General features: G+C 48.7%; 3 protein-coding genes across 3 annotated transcripts in view; 2 read left to right on the top strand and 1 right to left on the bottom strand.

Moving 5' to 3' along the window:
• LOC144146910 (transmembrane and coiled-coil domain-containing protein 6-like) overlaps positions 1-8,685 on the top strand; it is a 30,173-nt gene extending 21,488 nt beyond the window's left edge. Inside the window, exon 11 of the mRNA XM_077678875.1 lies at positions 8,381-8,685. Within this exon, the coding sequence (XP_077535001.1) occupies positions 8,381-8,533 (153 nt within the window). The 3' untranslated portion in view covers positions 8,534-8,685. The remainder of the gene's footprint in view (positions 1-8,380) is intronic.
• A 968-nt stretch (positions 8,686-9,653) lies between these two features.
• Positions 9,654-12,284, top strand: LOC144146908 (uncharacterized). The gene is made up of 2 exons (XM_077678873.1): positions 9,654-10,131; positions 10,558-12,284. The coding sequence occupies exons 1-2, from the start codon at positions 9,793-9,795 to the stop codon at positions 11,998-12,000; spliced, it is 1,782 nt and encodes a 593-aa protein (XP_077534999.1). The 5' UTR covers positions 9,654-9,792; the 3' UTR covers positions 12,001-12,284.
• LOC144146909 (uncharacterized) lies at positions 12,109-14,201 on the bottom strand. Its single transcript, XM_077678874.1, has 3 exons — positions 13,875-14,201; positions 13,507-13,806; positions 12,109-13,358 (listed from the first exon to the last, which is right to left on the bottom strand). The coding sequence occupies exons 1-3, from the start codon at positions 14,101-14,103 to the stop codon at positions 12,295-12,297; spliced, it is 1,593 nt and encodes a 530-aa protein (XP_077535000.1). The 5' UTR covers positions 14,104-14,201; the 3' UTR covers positions 12,109-12,294.
• Between the last annotated feature and the right edge of the window lie 5,544 nt (positions 14,202-19,745).

Genomic DNA, 19,745 nt, shown 5'->3' with positions numbered 1-19,745 from the left:
TGGGCAGCACTTCAGTGTTGACCCAGTGTGTGTGCGCTACTGGCGAAAAGAAGTGGTTCGGGCGATCAACAGGGATCACCGTGTGCTTCATGGGCCTAAAGAAGGGAAGTTTCTCTGTTTGGGAAAAGAAGTTTTGGAGTGCCTTGACGGCACGGAAGATGATGCGCTGTGGGCCGACGAAAATGTGAAGCGGAAAGACAGCTCCATGGCAAGTAGGGGGACGATGGCGAGTAAGGGGCCACTAGCATGTTGTGAATAAAAAAGAAATTTTGTTGCATGAAAACCTACGCGTTTCTACTAAAAAGTTAAGGTTAGACAGCACTTCTTTTACCATCTTTATTGTATAAAATTTCAACTTTTAAAAATCTGTTGCAACTTTTTTCCCCCATAATGAACCCTCCCCTCAAATTCAAGCCGAATCTTGTGAAAAAGCAGTGGGTTTATTACGCAAGTAAATACGGCATATGCTTAACACGTATTCTTCTAAGCGTACATGTAATTTATTCAAACGCGCTGCTTTTTTTCTTACCTGGAAAATCGCATGTGTGCTAGAACAGAGCACCAGCCGAAACAGCGCTTGCGTTAGCTTACCTTTACTAGTGTAACAGAGCAACCAAGATCACGCCACAGAGCCAAAATGCCAAACTGGCCATCAATGTTCATCTTTTCATGCCGAACAAAGGCAGATGCAAAGCTGTTACACCTACAGCTACACCAAGGCGCACACAGTTAAACCTCGATGTAACGAAGTCGGTAAAATTCTTAATTTACTTCATTACATTGAAATTTCGCTACATTGAAATTCGCGGTTACAGTTGAACCTCGATATAACGAACCTCGATTTAACGGAATTCGCGATATAACGAATTTTTTTCAAGTTTTCTATCAAAATTTTGTTAAATCCATGTATTTTTATCCCGATTTTATGAAGTAATTTCGTGCGGCGCTTTCGATTTAACGAAGTCATGGCGAGAAAGGAAAAACGAAATTCCGGTCAAGGTACGTTTTATTTTGCCTCTCAGAGCCTACATTGAAAACATTCAGTACTCACATTAACTCTTAAAAGGCTAAAATGAAAGAAAAGCGGTGAATTATGCGGTTGACAACAATTAAAAGCGATGAAAGAAGCTGCTCAAAAACCGCTAGCGGTCATGGACGGTTTAATAGTGCGGCCACCATTTTCACGTCTCCATCGTTGCCTATGCCAGCGCCCTCTATGCTTCGGCTGCCAAAGGCCGAAGCCTAATCTTCAAGTGTCTTTTTCTACACATCTTTGCTCACGGTGCTGCTGCTCTAGGTTGTGCTCACTGATAACCACATTAATATTTTGTTCGTCCATCATTAGATGAGTCTTATCAGCAGCATGAGCACTCCAAGGGAAAGAAAAGTGTTCCGAACGAGAGCCTGAGGAAGTGTCGGTGAAACCGAAGGCCACTGAAGTGAGGGATGCCATCGACGTTCTGCGAAGGCACGCAGGCGCACGCAAATGTTGAAGAGCAAGCCTTGTTAGCACTGTCAGCATACGAGTGTCACGTAAAGCCCACCCTGCTCAAGAAACGCCAAGCACTGCTTACGGACTTCTTCACTACGGCTTGAACATCGAGTGCTGGTGGCAATAAATTGCTCTCCGAACGTGGTCAAAACGTGTTCATTAGACAGCTGCGATGCGGAGAAATCGGTTTCTTTAGGCTCAGCGGGCATAAAAGTAATTGCTTAATCAAATTTGGCCAGAAGATATTTAATGTAAGCTTTCCACTTTAGAGGGAGCACGTAAGCGCTGCTCCACAAAGTGAAGCGGTCCGTGTGTACTCAATCATGGCTTTATCTCGAGTGTCATGGTTGCATCACGCGCCCATACTGCAGAGCCTTTGTGCATGAAAAAAGTCTTTCGAAAGCTTTTAGCACCCTTCCGCTGTTGGCCCGCCGCGCCTAAGCCTACCACTGAACGGACGAAAAGAGGCGTAACTTCGAACCAGCACCTCGCCGGGGTGAAGTTCACGGGGCATGACGCGGGTTCAATTGACTAACAGCAGCGTTTAGTAGTGACCGAAATGAAAAAAAAAGAAAAAGTGGAAACTAGTCTGCTATCATATTTAATGTGGCGTTGAGGAAAAAGCACCGGTTTTACGACGACACGAACTACTGTCGGCTATCCGAATTCCATTGCCTAAGTGTTGAAGCTCTTAATTCACGCAATTTTCGCGCCCAGTTTTAGTACAAATTTCAGTTTAAGTGGAGAGGTAATTACATAGCAGTTGTTTCTGAGCGATGGGCAAGGTTTTGAAACCTCAATAACTGGTTAAATTAACTGTAAAACCGAAGCCTCGATTTTACGAAATTCTCGATTTAACGAAATTTTCGCCTGCAAGTACGACTTCGTTATATCGAGGTTTAACTGTATAATCAAGTGTTCATCCCGCGAAGCGTTTCCTGCAAAAGAAAATGTGGCGCGCATACACGGCTGGCGCACTGTTTCTGTTTCTGTCGGAGCTTAATCGTATACACGGGCATCAGCGTGAACCGCATGGAGCATTTTCTCCCCGCAAAAACGCGCCCCGCATGCTACAGGCACACTGACGCAGCCACAGAGATCACCCGCACGATGTGGGTAGCTCCAGCGACCGATTCTAACCGCTCGCTGAAACGCAACTCGAGAAGCAAACGAAAGGGGCACGCGAGAAGAAAAGCGGACAACGTGGGTGAAATTTTCACTGTAAAACGTCATACATGCCACTTATTAACGCACCCATCAAATATCCTCCGGGGCGGTAAGCCTAATCGTCTTGCCAGCCGGCATCCCCGAGTGCTTCGAAGCTCCCGCCATAGGGTGCACGCCTCCCCATTGGCGAAACTGGTCAGGCTCCTCCCACTGCTGCGTGCAGCGCGAGTCACTTCCTCGCTACGGCAGAAGCCGCCGCCGGCACGCAATCGCAGATGCGGGTCTGAAAAAAACGCGTGCGCAAGGCTCATACAGATTCACAAATGCTTGCTGGAACGATGAAACCTAACAAGCATGAGCGAACTTGAACGAAGGGCGAAGTGGCGGCATGCGGCAGCGGCAGCCTTGCCAGAGACGATTAGGCTTAGCACGGTGGAGGATATTTGATGGGCGCTTTCGTAAGCGCCCATCAAGTATGACGTTTTACTGTGAAAATTTCACCCACGTTATCCGCTTTTTTTTCTCACGTGCCCCTCTCGTTTGCCCCTCGAGTTGCGTTTCAGCGAGCGGTTAGAAGTGGTCGCTGGAGCTACCCACATCGCACGGGTGGTCTCCGAGGCTGCGGCAGCGCGCCTGTGGCTTGTGGGGCATGTTTTGCGTTTCTTCGGGGAGAAAACGGTTCATGCGGTTCGTGCTGATGCCCGCATAGACGATTAAGCTCCGACAGAAACATAAACAGTGCGCCAGCCGTGCATGCAAGCCACGCAGTTTGTAGGCAACGGGCTCGCTCACAGACTCCGTGGCTCGCTGCATTCGCAGCATTGGGCGGGCCGTGTTGCCGTTCACGTTTTGTTGAGGCCCCATTTCGGAGCTCGCGTCTCCCATAATATACCTCTACAACTTAAATTTCGTGCCTAGTTCTCCATGAAACTTCGTTACATTGAAATTCCGACAAACGGGACTTCGTTACACAGAGGGTGAAAATACATGGTGTGCATACACTTGAAGTTACGAAAAATTCTGTGGTTCGTTACATCGAGGGTTTCGTTACATTGAAGTTCGTTACATCGAGGTTTAACTGTATACGCACGCCTCAACCAAAAATATGAGCAACAATACATCGTCCTGATAGAGCAAGTGTGTTATCTGCAAGCCAGTGCTTCTTGTGCCCGTAAAAGATGAAGTAAGCATGCAGATAGCAGAGCCCTAGCTTCGCCCAGGTGGAGGGGACAAGGGCAGCCATGGTAGTGCCGTGCAGTGTGCCCCCCTCCTACAGGCTAAAGGACTGCCATTCCGTGTGTCTCACTTACCATATTTACACGACTGTAGGTCGACCCCTTTTTTCAAGTTCGACGATCCAATGTTGGGGGGTCGACTTAGAATCGAAATCGAATTTTGTGCCGCTTGTAACGGCAAGAGAAATGAGAAATCAGGGGTGCTACGAGCTGGGGAAAGCATAACACCCCCGTTTCTATGGTTACAGTCGAAGCGTAGCGTTTACCATTCCATACATTCTGGCGTCCATAAAGCTGATGCCGACCTTGAAAGTTGGCATTCCCGATATGTGCGCTTTGTCCACCGTACCTAGAGCGGCTAACCTGCCACCAGCGCGTTCGGATGAACGTGATATGATTGTGCCTACAGCGCCGTGCATTGATTCAAGGAATTTGCTAATACTCATTTTGTTTATTAGAGACGAACAAAACGCTTCTTGAATGCGAGTAACGTACTCGCGAATCAAAGGAAATCGCGAGTGGCCACTAGTGTCAGCCGCCATGTTGTTTGTTTTGATATCGCGCTGCAGTGCCGCTGCCGGTAGCTTCGATGGGTGTCATCTCACAGCGAATGTGTTCTCATGATTGGGAATAAAGTTTCCCGCTCACCCCACAGCACATGGTTATTCCGGGTGCTTATACAAAAGCTGTTCTTTTTTAACATCTACTGCGCGCACCACGAGCATATGGCTCTTGAGGGAGCATTGATCATTGATGGAAGAGCTGCCGTATGGGAGGTATTGATAGTTGACGGAAGAGCTTCTTCTTGTGATATGACTTTCTAGGCGGCCGCGTTGCCACGTGTTCTTGTGTCACCTCTGTGTTGTGCTGAGTCATCCCGTCTGTCATGAGTGCCCTGGGCTGTCACCCTGCTAAATCTTTTGAAAAGATTTTCCGGGGGTGACGCCTGGGCCTTAAGAACTCTCTCGGCGCTCTTCACAGCAGCGTTCAAACAAGCTGCTTCCAACGCTCGCTTTTTTTTTTTTTTTTGAGAGAGAGAGAGAGATGCAATTTTGGGGGGTCTACCTACATTCGAGTAGACTTCCAATCGTGTAAATACGGTATCATTCCTGTTTTTCTGAGTTTTGGTGGCTCGAGTTTGGAAGGGGAGCCTCTGCATGGTTTGCCACAATGACACGGCTGCACTGCACAGAAGTGCGTCACATCGAGGGGCGAGATAACGTGTCCAAGCCAGCAGACGCTGTGACTTCACTGCCACATTGGAGCATAGCGTGCTGTTCATTCTTCACGTGCCGGGGGCGCGATTGAAACTGTGTTCACTGCACTTCTGTTGTAGCCGTGTAAACATGTCCATATAATATGTTGCAACTTGTGAGCGGTGCAAGCCACCCACAAGTTGCAACATATTTTTAGAATTTTTTTATGCTACTCATGAATAAATCAACGTTGAAAAAAAAAGAAATGTATGTAACAACACAAATGGTTTTTTTGTCAAGTAATCGTCACCACAAAAAATTACGACAATTTTTTTCTTGAACTAGATTCATCCAAAGAATTTAAATCAGCAATAAAAAAATCGACCCTGGGTGTTTCATTTGGCAAAAAAAAAATTTGACCCTCAAAGGGTTAAACATATACAGGGTGTCCCAGCTATCATGCACCAAGATTTAGAAAAAGAGTAAAGGCGTAACTCGAAAGAAACCAGGTGCATAACGTTTGCAGTACTGTGAAGAAGCGCACAGTATTTTTTTCTTTGATGAGACTTAATTAACTAATTGTAATTAAATATCTAACTCGAGAAATACTATCCTAATCACAAAAGTGTCAATGAGGCACTTGTAGGTAACCACGAGGGGCATCTAACTGCGGTATTTTCAGCGATGAACTAATTGCGTACACATTTATTCAGACTGATAAAGGAAACCCGCGAAATATGAAAAATACCACGTGACGGCGCCTCCGCGCGCACCGTAAAGCAACGCCCCCAAACAGGCTGCCTCTGAGTTAGCCAGAATGAAATAGACAAAAGAAAGAATAAAGAAATCGCGACCGAGTTTGTTCCTTATCTGCACACGCGTCCCGCGAATCTTGCTGCTGCTGCTCCTTCCATGCATGCTATTATCAAGGTGATGCTCTGTCTCTTGGGGCGGGTAACCCGCGAAGCAGTTGCTTTCAATCAGCTTTGTTTGGGGACGCTGCTTTACAATGCGCGCGTAAGCGTCGTCACGTGGTATTTTTCATATTTCGCGGGTTTCCTTTATCAGTCAGAATAAATGAGTACGCAATTAGTTCGTCGCTGAAAATAGCGCAGTTAGATGCCCCTCGTGGTTACCTACAAGTGCCTCATTGAGACTTTAGTGATTAAGACAGTATTTCTCCAGTTAGATAATTAATTACAATTAAATAATTAAGTCTCATTAACGAAAAAATTACTATCCGCTTCTTCACAGTACTGCAAACATTATGCACTAGGTTTTCTTAGAGTTATGCAATTTCTCTTTTTTTAAATCTTGGTGCATGATAGCTGGGACACCCTGTATAGTCGCAAGCGCTTCAAAGTTACTCGCAACAGGCGCATAGGCAATGCATACTCTCTGAACTTGCTGAGCAGTTAATTTTTTATTCTGCATGGTATTTTGTAATGAGTGCAAGTGTGTTAACCTGCTGAAGCATACCGAAATGCAGTTTCAGCAATTTATTTTGGAAGGGTAATAAAACTGCTGTTGCGTCTTGTTTTCTATCTTATTACGGCTACACAGGTGCAGCATTCAATTCGATATTCGAAGACAAAATTTTACATGTATAACGGGCTACATTGTGGCAGACCATTTGGTTGAGCAATGATGATGAAAAAAGCATTCTCTAACAGGTGCTGAGATGACATGTTGATTACACCACACACTTAACCAATGGGAAACCCAAATCTAACCGAATCAGCACATTCAGATGACCCAATCAAAAACTAATAGACACAAAATCATAACATCAAATTCAATTACCGTATAAACCGGAATATAGGTCGAGTTTTTTTCCAAAAAATTCCGCACAAAAGTCACCCCTCGTCTTATATAGCGGTCATTGGCAGAATGTCAATCGTTGTCTGGCAACAATGTGCAAGCGCAGTCCGTCGCCATTGCCATTCGTGTCGGACTGCTCTCTCGCACTATCAGGCTTTTATTTGATTTCGCTTTTCTCTAGTTTTTCGTCTTTAGTCGTCTATTACGCGTGCGTGCATACATTTCTGTACGTCTCTGTTCCGAGATGAGTGGCGGCAGTTGACGCCAGTTCACCGCGGCGTTTAAGCTGACGGCGATTGAGTCACCGAGCAGAATGGGAATATGGCGGCGCAGCGCCAGTTAGGCGTTTCGGAGAAAAGTGTGCGGTACTGGCGGAGCCAAAAAGCCAAGCTGTGCGCGTGCAACCCCCGAAACTGATCGTTCCGTGGACGTCAAGCGGTCCACCCCGAGTTGGAGAACAAAGTGGCGGACTTCGTCCGGGAACTTCGCTCACTATCGCTCCGGAGGCCATGCGCGGACCGGCTCCGCGAACTGTACAATGAGTGGATAGCCGGCGACAACAAAAAGACCTATACGGGCCGGTTGCGACCGTGTCAAGCTGGGTGTCCTCCTCTTGGCAGTCGCTGCCCGACGACATGGTTACACGAGCGTTCAGGAAGTGCTTCATCAGCAACGCGTCTGATAACATGGAAGATGACTGCGAAGCAGTCATCCTTGGACGACTCTGAGAGCTCGGACGAGTGACTTCGGCAGGCATAGTGAATGGCAGTGACAGACGGGCGTCGAAAATAAATATAGACATTGTGAGTGCGCTTCTGTGCCGAATTATTTTTTTTGTCAACTTTTCCCACCTCAGGGTAGGGGGTCGACCTATATTCCCACTCGACCTATAATCCGGTTTATACGGTAGCTCAGTGTTGTCGTAGATTTGGACTTTGGCTGATTGGATTGTAGACTTCGCACTTGTATCAGAGAAAGCTTTGCATTTCAACCATCGTTCTATCAGAAAGGGGCATTAGATTTTTGCTTTATTCTTATTTAATTCGTATTCGGAAATTTTAATATTTGAAAACCCCTAAAAATCCGCTTTGGGTGGTCTATTTGTGGTATGCAAGTGCCAAGCCGTGGCACTGGATGCAATTACTGCATGGAGATAGACCCCACTTTGTCGTGGGAAAAGGAAACCCTGTAACACTGCAACTGTGCCTTTGTACAGCGCCGTGAACTATGCAGCAAAGAATAAAATAAATTACGGCTAAGGATACAGTTGTGTTCACCTGATATTATATTCGTTGTTGCTATATTCAGTTGATGATCTAGGGTGACCTGTACAAGGAAAGTGGTGTGAATGACATTCATTGTAGGCTTACCAATGCTAGTTCAGGAAGGGGGGGGGGCCATAGTAAGGCCGCGTCTCAATCAGCACGAATGCGGGACATGTAGTACAACAGGCAACTTTTTCCTCGTAGGTCGTCACACTTCTGCAAAGCATCGCAGCAGTTCTACCGGCCTTCAGGCGCAGTCTCAGTGAGAACCCTGCAATCTTGGCCCAGCTGAGGCAGGAGGCGGTCTCCCAACGTCACCAAAAGTTTTTCAGAAATCTTCTGGGCATGCTTGCCTAACTGGACTCGCCTTGTATAAAAAAGACTTGTATTGGTGCGCTGCGGATAGCAGCCGCTTTGTGTGAATAAGGACGTTTTATTGCTGCTGTGGAAATTCAACCCCAGCCTTTGGTGTATTTTTGAGTGAAATAGTGTTGTTAATAAAGTTGTACATACCATAAGACATCCTTGCTGCCTTCATATTTTCTTCACAACGTCCCTACTCCGGAAGTTTTGTCATTGAAGAGGGAGCACAGCCACTTTTGTAATAATTAGGATTTATTTGATTCATTTGCGCTGCAAAAACAGTCACTTTGAAGCGCCTTTTTTTTTTTTTTTTTGGCTTTTACTGGGTTCAGCCTACTATTTGTCGGCCTACTATTCTTGTGTCCCAGGTACAGTTATGCACGCAGGATTACCTCATCAGAAAATGAGGGTAAGTATACTGGCATCAAGATTGCATCATCGACCCGCCATGGTGGCTCAGTGGCTAAGGCATTGCGCTGCTGAGCACGAGGACGCGGGTTTCGATTCCAGGCTGCAATGGCTGCTTCTCTGATGGAGGCGAAAGGCAACAACACCCGTGTGTTCGAGATTTCAGCGCACGTTAAAGATTCCCAGGTGGTCAACATTAATCCGGAGCCCTCCACTACGGCGCGCCTCATCGGCTGCGCTGCATCGGCGCTTAAATCCTACATTCAGTCGATCAAAGATTGCATCGTCCTCCATTATTCTTTTCTGTAAAACAATTGTAATCTTTAGTTCACATGAAACAGCCCACCCGTATATATTTTCCTTGCTGTTGTTGAGTGTTGTGCAAAATAGAAACGGCACAAAGACGAAAGGCTTTCTAAAATGCGAGGGTGCGTACCACATCGCACTGACCTGAGTGCTGGAAAATGACAACTCTGCGCTGACGACACCGAGTGTTGAGTTTTTGCTATTGAAGGAGCTCCTTTATGATCAGCTACACTTAAGTTTTGTAGTGTGTGTGCGTGCGTGCGTGCAAGGGAGAGAGATACTTATGCAACATGGAAAAGCACTTATGAGAAGAAGTTTATTTTGCCAAGAACGTATTTCCATAAACAAATATACAGAAGAAGGTCGCAGGGCCTGGGGCTGGAGAGGGACTTTCTATACATGGCTTGCACGTGACGTCACGTCCGCTCCCGCCGCTGCGTCGACTCCATGCCGGAGCACCGCGCGCGCCGCCGTTGCATAGGACGCGTGCGCTGAAGTGTTGTCCTCTACGCTACGGATGTCGCCGCTCTTAGCAAACAATGCCACCAGTTCATAGTAAGCCTGCTTTTCACGAAGCATATTACGCCGGACTGATAGGGTCAGCGCGTGCACGGTACGAAGACAAAGTAAAACTGTGCGACGATGTTGACCCGTACACGTTGCGACCGGGTGCGGACACGACGATGGACGTCAGTGCTTTCCCAGAGGTTACCCACGGCGACATCGTGAATTACCTGGTTTTCACTGCGAGCTTCGCAACACTCGAAGAAATGAAGGCCTACAAATCCCTTGAAGCCCATAATTACTTCACAAGCGGCTGGGTCAAAGCTCTGTCGGCGAAGCGACTGCAAGGAGAAAAGGTGCTCCTACTAGGAGAGGTAAGCAGGCGCCCCCGTTTTTAACCCCGCATTTCGTGCGGAACATTCAGAATTCAGTTATTAGTCAAAGGTGCGTGCAGGAGAAACGCGAGTTTGCAGGTTGGTGCAGACAGGAAGCAAACTGCCACTGCCCATTTAACAATCGCTCAAAAGCAGCGTTCACTTCCGAGGTCGGAAAATCTTCGAACAAGATAGCAAATTACGCGAACATTTTATGGCTGGAAGATTGCAGTGGGCGCTTGTCATACCTTTTTTATATCTCTGCATTGTGTACATATTGTATGTTTTGATCTTAAAGTTAATTTATCTTTGATTGGCTTTGCATGGAGCATGCAGTGTTTGTGCTTGCCATGCTTTTTTTACTTCTCTGCATTGTGTATGTATGTTTGATTTCAAGTTTTATTTTTTTCTTGATTGGCTTTACAGGTGAACCATTCACAACGACTGGGCGAACGTCCACTGAAAGTCTGGATTCTTTGTCAAGAGAGTGGTGCCGTGGTGACTGCGCACTGTACTTGCATGGCGGGTGTGGGAGAAGCATGCTCACATGTCGGTGCCTGTTTGTTTGCTGTCGACACAGGCGTGAGGTTGAAGAATGCAACTAGCTGCACCGAAAAAAACAACATTTGGCTGCCCACCTATGTGGAAAAGGTTCAATTCAAAAGGCTGAAAGAGATCAACTTTGCATCTGCCAAAGGGAAGAAACGGCAGCTTGAGGACATGATTGACGGCGCCCCCACAAAGAAAGCGACTAAGAAAAGATTTGACGTGCCACCAGCTTCACCCGCAGAGATGGAGCACCTGTGCAGTGTGTTCGAGAGAAGTGGTGTTGTTCCTGCAATTTTTTCTGTTTTGCCTGGCCATTCTAATGCCTTCAAAGAACCAGTGCCGAAACAGCAAGCACACCTCCGAAATTTGTACTCGGATGATGCTTTGGCGGATGGACTTGACACCCTTGTTGACAAGGCCAGCAAGTACTTGAGCACACTCTGTGTCAGTGACGAAACGGTGAAGTTGGTTGAATCGAAAACAAAAAACCAAAACAATTCACCGGACTGGTACCTGTACCGAGCTGGGAGAGTAACAGCATCTGTCATGAAAAGTGTCTGTCGGACAGCCCCAGGCGACCCTAGCTTGTCTCTACTAAAGTCTATATGCTACCCAGAAAAGTCGTTAAAAACTCCTGCCATTGCGTGGGGTTTGGAACATGAACGGGACGCACTGAAGACCTATGAAGACCAATACAAGCAGAAGCACGACGATTTCAAGTGTTCCAGATCGGGTCTTCACCTCAGTGCCTCGTATCCATTCGCTGGAGCAACACCGGATGCCATGATTTCATGCTCCTGCTGTGGCAAAGGCGTAGCTGAAGTGAAATGCCCATATTTGCTGCGCGATGCCACCTCATTTACTGAGGCTAGGTCTTGTTTGACGGAGATTAATGGAACTTTGCAGCTTCCTAAGCAACATGAGTATTATTACCAAGTTCAGGCTCAGATGACGATATGCAGGGTTGAATATTGCGACTTCATTGTCTGGGCTCCAAACCTGTTCCACGTGCAAAGAATTAAGAGAGACAGCCATTTTTGCGATCAAATGTTCGCAACTGCACAGGAATTTTTCGTCAAGGCAATCCTTCCCGAGCTCTTCAGCAAGTTTTTCACACGGCAGCAGAGAGCTGCAGAAAAGGTATTGCCGGCGGCAGACGTTTACTGCTTCTGTCAAGGACCAGAGACGGGGAAGATGATTGCGTGCGACAACCCATCATGCACATTCAAGTGGTTTCATTTCTCATGTGTGGGAATCACGCGGGCACCAAAGGCAAAGAAGTGGCATTGTCCACAGTGCAAACAAGATAAAGAGAACTAGTTTTCGTGGCATTCCTGCCTTTTTCTGTTGAAGTAGTGTTTTGAATGAACAGTAATGAACTGAATGTAAATAAACAAATGTATATGCTACAAAACAAGCGTATTTTATTTACTGAGACATTCTGCTGCCTGGTCGACAAATAGCAAGGCACTCGTAAGATTGTAGCACTACATACAAATGCAGCTAGATTTCATCACAAATGTTCTACCTGTTGATAGAAGCCACAGCAGTGTTGAACTAAAAAAAAATACTGCAGAATGGTATAGCACGAAAACTGTGCGAAAGCACTACACACTAATGCAGCTCTGAGGTAGACGAAGCCACTTGTCCGTTCTCTTCCCTTAGCTCGGCTACAATTGAAGGGCACAGGTTAGAGAGAGCACAGCATACGGTGACAATTTTGTCCAGTGGCGGTGCATCATCACCTTCCCGGCGGGCGACATACTCAATGGGGAGAGTGCCTTTTAGGATTGTAAATTTATTCCTTATCAGCCCAATTACTCGCTCCACATGAATACGCACGTTGGCCAGCTTTCTGGTACTCAGGACTTCTTCTGCCGACAGTTGTTTTTTGCCTTTGGTAAATGCTGGAACATGCAACCGCGCACAATAGAAGCCAACACTCTCAGAGATATTGAAGCCTCGGTCAGCGAGCACAACGTCACCAGGACGCAAGTTGTCGAGAATGCCGCAATGTTCTGTGATATGCTTATCACTGCAGCGCCCTCCCCATCCCTCTGAGATGAAGGTGACGACACCTTGAGGAGCAATGCCAATAAGAAACTTGGCAGTGTTACTCTGCTTGTATTGCGACCATGTTTCACTTCTGGCCTCGTACGATGATGGCCGCTCTATTTTTATTTCAAAACAGTCCATGACTGTAGCCACATTCGCACCAAAGGAATCAAAGAAAGCTTGTGGCATTGTCTGCTGCAGTGAGATTCGGTCTGGCCACGAAATGTACGGCTTCAGTCGACAGTCTGCAACATACAGCCACTTGTCAAAAATGCGTGACACTGTTGCCTCGGAAACTCCAAATCTGAAGGCAAGGTCGGTGTTATGTGAATTCAGTTTGAGCTTCATGAGAAAAAGTATAAACTCTTGAAACTTTGATAGCTTGTTGTTTACACCGTGTGGGACATAGCACTCGACAACCTTAAATATGCCATACAGAACATCAAAGTTGGCCATCCCTGTGTAGTAGACGACCTTGGCTTGACTATTTCTGAACGCTATTTCAGTCCACTCCAGCTGGTCAATCTGAGCGCGTAGGGCATACACGTCGTTATTTAGTGCAGTGCACTGTTGCTCCAATGCTGCAATGTCTGCCATGGTCATCTCTGCCTGTACAGCAACTCCTGAAATTAATAATGCATACTTAGAGATCAAAGCAAAATGTTCGGCAGCATGCAGCCATTTCATAACACCGAGGTAAACAAACTAAACAAAGATCCAGAGCTGAAAACATCTACCTTTCAGCCTTAACAAAACAATGGAGCTACTGACCTGACTCGTTTTCGGCAGCAACCTGGACTTCACAGTCGGCTCGCGGCAGTGACGGGCTGTCTTCTGCGAACGTGCCGTCGTCATCACCGCCGTCACAGTGGTTTTCAGGTGGCGTTGCAGCGACTCCAGCAGCTCCTGCCGGTGCTGTGGTCTCTACGTCCACCTGTGGTGTTGTACGTTGAAACCGTCGCCTTGCAGCACGCTCGTAGCGCGCAGTGCCTTCATGCTTCGCGTCGTAGCCTAGCAAGAGCGTTGGCGCCCAGTCCGGGTTCGCTTCTTCCCAAAGTTTGGCCGGTCTCCCTACAAACGCAAGCAAATGTGATTCTAGCGCATTAATAGCACCTTATGTAATAATAGCGCACGCTTACCTGTTACGAAGTGGGCGCCGCACACTCGGATGTTTGGGAGATCGGCCTTGAGATCGGCACGTTTGATACGCGCAAGCCACAGGCTGCGCCGCTTCGAGCTAAGCGCTTTCGTGCGTTTGCCTTGCCGCTCCACAACCTTCGGAAGGCGAAAAAGATTTGTGTATGCCGACTCCTTCCTCGAGCTGCTTTTGCTGCGATTACAGCACCCAACAACTGCGCAAATTGCCATTGCAAAGCAGTGCCCTTCGCAAACACCAGCGGCGTGGCTAGCGTGGTGGTGCTCCGCGGTGCTCCAACATGTCTGAAAACGAGCCAGCCTTTGCGGAAGTGACGTAGGTGCAAGCCATGTATTGCAGACAGAACTTAGAAAACTCAATGCAGCTGCAAAAGCAGCAGTGAAAGAATGTATCGCACATTAGTGTGAAAAATAACTCGGAGCTTTTTTTTGTGCATGTTTACATGTTCACCATGCAAAATTGAACAAAGATCATAAAAGACAATATTACAGCAATAAGAAGGTGAAGAACAGGTCATGAATGCAATAACAAATACAACAAGAAAACACGCGGTTCAAGGAGTTTAACAAATTATCGTGTGTGGATCAGTAAATTCTAGTCTTCTAGAATTCTAGTCATTGACAGCCGCAAAAGTAGTATTCAGCTTGCTAAGATTAATAGGTGCATATTTTAGGTAGAAGTAAGTTGCTAGCTGAAGCCAATCTGGAGGAATTCAAATTTTTGAGTGAATCGCGATTGAATGTGGTAAATGAACTGGGGTTATAAGAAGTAGTTAGAGAAGTAGCTTACCTATTCTAACTCCGTCGGTTTAAATGCGTCATTCAAAAATTACTCCCACCTCCCCTCGCGGGAACCCCTGTGTAGATGCGACGCATAGGGGGTTCCGTTGTTGTTTCCGTTAGGTTGATTCTCCCATCGCGTGAAACGTGCCGTGAACCCCCTGCCGCGGCTATGACGCAACGTGGCGCGGCTATGACGCAACACAATCCAACACAATCCACTTTAATCCAAAACCAAGCCAAGCCAATCGAATCCAATCCAATGCCCCTCGCGAGAGAGTGTTCGCTATCAGAGAGGAGAGGGGGTGAGCGGCGGAGAGCGCAGCTCGCGCGGCGAGGAGAATGGGGGAGGGGTGTGGACGGACAACGACGCCGTATGGAGGGACAAGGCGAGTGAATGAGATGCCGTCGCATCTAAAACTGCGAAAAGAAACAGGAAAGACTGCATTTTTTATTGTTTTATCTCAGGAAAAGCGTTAAATACCTCTTGTCTCGCGCAGTTCAATGTATGTTGCAACAGCCACCGAAACGCACCTCACAGGCTCGTACAGTAGTACTACGGTGGTTTCAATGCCACAAACGAGACGCAGATGTAGGAGCGACGTGTCCGTCCACCAGCCCAGCTGCGGAGAAAAAGAACGCGCAAAGGCACAACGCTCAAGTAGTCCGACGGACACCGTTGCGCTAGGACACACAAAGGACCTATTCCTAGAGAACGTGTAACACTATCTCGCACGCTATTTTGAATACGCTGTACCTTAGTTCGAGTACACTTTGTATCGTGGCACGGTTCTGTGGCTCTTTAAGTAACTACTTTTTGCTGCGTTGTGGCCTGTTCACCGCTCTAATTAACCGTCTTGTTTGCACACGCCACGCGCATGGCAAGCACGTGGCCAAAATGCGCTTTTATCCGTCTCCTAAAGCTCGACCTCCGATGGGCTTTCCGTGTGACGTTACTTCCGGTCACCGTTTGAGTCTTTCAGCCGAGTTACCGATGAGTGGCCGATAGCTCGGAAGCCAATGGAGGCCCATGGGGTTTCCAATCATTGGTAATCGGCCTGTGCTGCTTGGGGCTGTCCAGATACACTGTTTAACCCACTCCAACTTTGTGCATAATGAAATATTTAGGCGTTTATACGAGTTGAATTTACGTTTTCACTCATTCAAAGTCAGCTATGCGCTTCACCATGGGCACTTCTTTCAAAGACCAACTCAAACGCAAATATTGCGTTCGAAATAAAACGAGATACACATTTTTTTAGCTCGCAGACACAAAGGTACTGCGACATCGTGCGACATTAAGAATTGATTATTTAAATATCAAAGAATTCATAATTGATCTACACTGCGTAAGTTAAGGCACAATGCAACCTCCATCGTCAAAAGACATCAATGATCATGCAAGGATAAATGAGTGGAAGAAAATGGTTTACAATTCGAGGCCTCTTGTGTTGGCACTTGGAAAATGAGCTTCTCAATGGAAGGGCTTTAGTTGTGACCGAGGTCAAAGTTGGCCATCGGTTCTTTGTTATTGACGCGACTGCCGTCTGCCTGTGGCAGGGCTAGTAACCGTCCTGCATTCACGTTTAGGATAAAGTCTGGAACTGGCTGAGCGAGCCGCAGTGCGACCTTTTTGTCGACCTGCTGTTCTGCAGTTTCCTAGGCCAGGGAAAAATACTGCCGAACAGGTCTGCCTAATCGCGGAGGTGAAAATGACTGTCGCAACACCTCTTTCAGAAGGGGACACGCAGTGCGCGCAATCTGAGACCATACAATATCCCGCACCAACAACACCTTCTCGGGCTCGACAGAAACTTGAAAAAGGAAGAATGTAGGGGCGACTGCGGAAGAGGGGCATACTTTGGTGTGCGCCCTCACTTTCAAAATCCCTCTGCCCACGCGCGACATTCACCCAGCTAAACCACACGTTTCACCCTTTACGTATCCGCTCCATCGCATTCTTAGTAACCTTGTATGAATTATTGAATGTCTGCCACCGCCACTTGGACGTTGTTTTACTTAACAAAGATCGTCTGTTCCCATTCATTCCTTCATCGTACCAGTCTTCACCCATCCCTCCTTTTTCCCCGCCGCGATTTTAGTGCGGACCACTCCTTGCTTTACCGGCAGTACCGTGACGAGTCAATCTCCCATGCGGAGAACGACTCAGCTGGCCTATTATTCTCCGTGTGGCGACATGTCACACAGAAGAACACAACGCATGCTTATGGCGTCCCGTGCGCTCAGCTTACCCGAAGGTGTGATCGCTTTTGGGGCCTCACCCCTCTACAATCATCCTGACTCAGGCGCTGCGTTTTGTGTAAGCACGAATGCTTAGGGCCGGCATTGAGTCGTGCATGTTTCTAATAGCGCCACTTGCGAAGCATGTGCAGCTTTGTTCACAGGCGACGTACCAGGCAGAACGGGCAGTGCGGCACCGGCGGGAAAAATTTCGAGGGAAGGGGCGCTGAAGCCCGGTTAACCATTTCCCCTGGCTACACCACCGGTTCTAACTTTACTTAATTTAATTGCAAAAGAAAACTGGAGGAGATGGGCAGTATCTAATGCAAACTGATTAATTCAGGGTAAGAATAAGAAGTTAACCTGATGGGTTGTGGAACTACAGACTATGCATTATATTTGGTGGTGCTGTCGGGCGAGTGAGTGAGTGAGTGAGTGAGTGAGTGAGTGAGTGAGTGAGTGAGTGAGTGAAAAGACTTTATTTGGTCATCCGGCGGACGACTATCCTATCCCCACGAGGGGGAGGTCATCGCGACGCGGCCACACATAATCTCGGCGTGGCGTCCTCTACTCGGCGAGCAGCCCTCGCTACTCCCGCCTTCTTCTGGCCCCCGTGCCTGCCCCTGTGCTCGGGTGGTAGCGAGCACCTGGCGCTTTCGCTCGAGCGCTGCTTTTCGAGGGCAGCCGAGATCCACTGGACGGCCCGTGTCTGCTCTTCCCGTTGGTCGCTTCCCGCAGCGGCCGCAAGCACGGCGGGATCGTCGTCATTGTCCGTGCCTCCCTCGGATTCTGTTCACAATCTCACAAAATGTGGGCCGCAATAGCCCTTTCCGATTCACACACGCGACACAAGTCTACGCTAGAGCACACGTGTTTCATGAGCACCGGCGTGGGTAGCGACCCAGTCTGCAGTTGCCGGAACGTCACCGCCTCACTTCGGGTCAGGCCCGGGTGGGGCGGGGGCATAGTCCTGCGCCCTAGTCTATACCAGTTCAACACTTCACTGTACTCTGTCATCCTGTCTTTGGCCTTGCACCACCACTCCTTCGTCGAGTCAGACGGTTGGGCGGCTCGGTATGTGAAACCTCGTGCCGCCTCATTGGCCGTCTCGTTGTGGTTTGCGTTGCCTCGGGCCGACACATCCCTTCCCATGTGGGCTGGGAACCACTTGATTGTCACCGCTCTGTCCGTTGGTTCACCGCGCACAGCACCCGCACTGCAGCCACACACACACACTGCCTCTGGCGTAGTTCCAAACCGCGGTCCTGGAATCACTCAGCACGGTCGTGCATCCGGGGTGGGCGAGGGCCAGGGCGATACCTCCTCGGCCCGATGCACTGACCGTGTCCACACCCTCACTGCCGCCTTCGTCTCGCCGGTGACCGCACTGATTACCACCGCGACAAAAGCTCCCCTCCTGTCCTGATACTCCGCCGCGTCCACATATACGGCACCGCTGTCTCTTGCGTGGAGGTCGATCAAGGCCCTGGCCCTTGCCGCCCTCCGCTCCCTGTTGTACTGAGGATTCACGTTCTTGGGTATTGGGCACACTTGCACGTGTCTCCGCACACACCTCCGCTCCTTCCGCAATCTCCTCGTCCGCTCTCCTCGGCTCCAGTCCCAGGTTATGGAGCGTCTGCCAGCCAGTTCTCGTGCCCGAAAGCCGCTCCAGGTGGGCAGTTGTCTGCGCTTCTGCAATCTCCTCGAGAATGTTGTGCACCCCCAGCGACAGGAGCTTCTCCGTGCTTGCACAGTCAAAAAGCCCGAGTGCGGCCTTGTAGGTCCTTCGTATGAGCACGTTGATCCTGTTGCGCTCGTGTATACCTTACAATTATGGAAGGCCGGCCACATAGGCAATATGGCTCACGGCAAAGAACTGGACCAGCCGCGTGAGGATGGCCTCCCTCATGCCTCCGCTCCTTCTACTACCCTCTTTATGAGGCGTATGGCCGTGTTGACTTTGGCCGTTAGACAGTTGTTTCGCCATTGGCTCTGCTTCGCTTTAGGAGCATGCCCAGCACCCAGATCTTTTCTACGTGCGGGATCACCTGGCCGCCGCTCGTTCGTATCATGATTTCCTCACCGTCCCTTGCTCCTCGATAGCGTCCACCGCCGCCTTTAGCGTGTCTTCAATGTGGGCGTCGCTTCCTCCCTTGACCCAGAGCGTGATATCGTGGCGTAGATGGTATGCCTGACCCTCCTGACGCGCAAGAGCCGTTCAGCCACTACGATCATCACTAGGTTAAACAGCAGCGGCGAGATGTCCGACCCTTGCGGGGTCCCCACGCTGCCAAGCTTCTTCTCCGGTAGCTGAAGGTCGCCAGCGTGTATTTCAACCGTGCGGCCCGACAGGAAATCCCTGATGTATCTGCACGATCGCTCGCCCACGTTCAGCCTCGACACCTGCACCAGGATCGCAGAGTTCGTCACCTGGTCAAAGGCGCTCTGCAGGTCCAGGCCGAGCACGGCATGGTTTTCCCTCGTCCTGGTGTAGTCGTCCGAAATTTCGCTCTTGATCATAGCGTCCTGGGTGATCATAGCCTGATCATAGCGTCCTGGGTGCCTAGCTTGCTCCTGAAGCCAATGACCGTGTCCGGATAGAGCCCCGACTCCTCCTGGTACCGCTGCCACCTGCTCATCAGGACGTGCTCCAGCACCTTGCCCACGCAGGACGTGACTGAGATAGGCCGGAGGTTTCCAATTTCCGGCGGCTTGCCCGGCTTGGGGATCAGGATGGTTTTGGCCGCTTTCTACTGCCGGGGGAGAGCACCGGTTGTAGGCTGTCAGGCTTGCGATCGCCGAATCGCCGAGATTCTTCAGCACCTTGTTCGTCA

Source organism: Haemaphysalis longicornis, unplaced genomic scaffold (assembly GCF_048455015.1).
Source record: "Haemaphysalis longicornis isolate Haplotype H1 unplaced genomic scaffold, Haemaphysalis longicornis Haplotype H1 scaffold_7, whole genome shotgun sequence".
NCBI classification, from domain to species: domain Eukaryota; kingdom Metazoa; phylum Arthropoda; class Arachnida; order Ixodida; family Ixodidae; genus Haemaphysalis; species Haemaphysalis longicornis.
Note: the sequence above shows the minus strand (reverse complement) of the source record. Positions and strands in the feature narration are given on the sequence as shown.

What these genes read in the sequence shown, in the direction of transcription:
- LOC144146909 (XM_077678874.1), bottom strand. Translation starts at nt 14,103, where the DNA reads ATGGCAATTTGCGCAGTTGTTGGGTGCTGTAATCGCAGCAAAAGCAGC. An exon ending in CGGCGCCCACTTCGTAACAG is followed by an intron (nt 13,807 to 13,874) that starts GTAAGCGTGCGC and finishes TTGCGTTTGTAG; the next exon opens with GGAGACCGGCCAAACTTTGG. An exon ending in TGCTGCCGAAAACGAGTCAG is followed by an intron (nt 13,359 to 13,506) that starts GTCAGTAGCTCC and finishes TATTAATTTCAG; the next exon opens with GAGTTGCTGTACAGGCAGAG.
- LOC144146908 (XM_077678873.1), top strand. Translation starts at nt 9,793, where the DNA reads ATGCCACCAGTTCATAGTAAGCCTGCTTTTCACGAAGCATATTACGCC. An exon ending in AGGTGCTCCTACTAGGAGAG is followed by an intron (nt 10,132 to 10,557) that starts GTAAGCAGGCGC and finishes TTGGCTTTACAG; the next exon opens with GTGAACCATTCACAACGACT.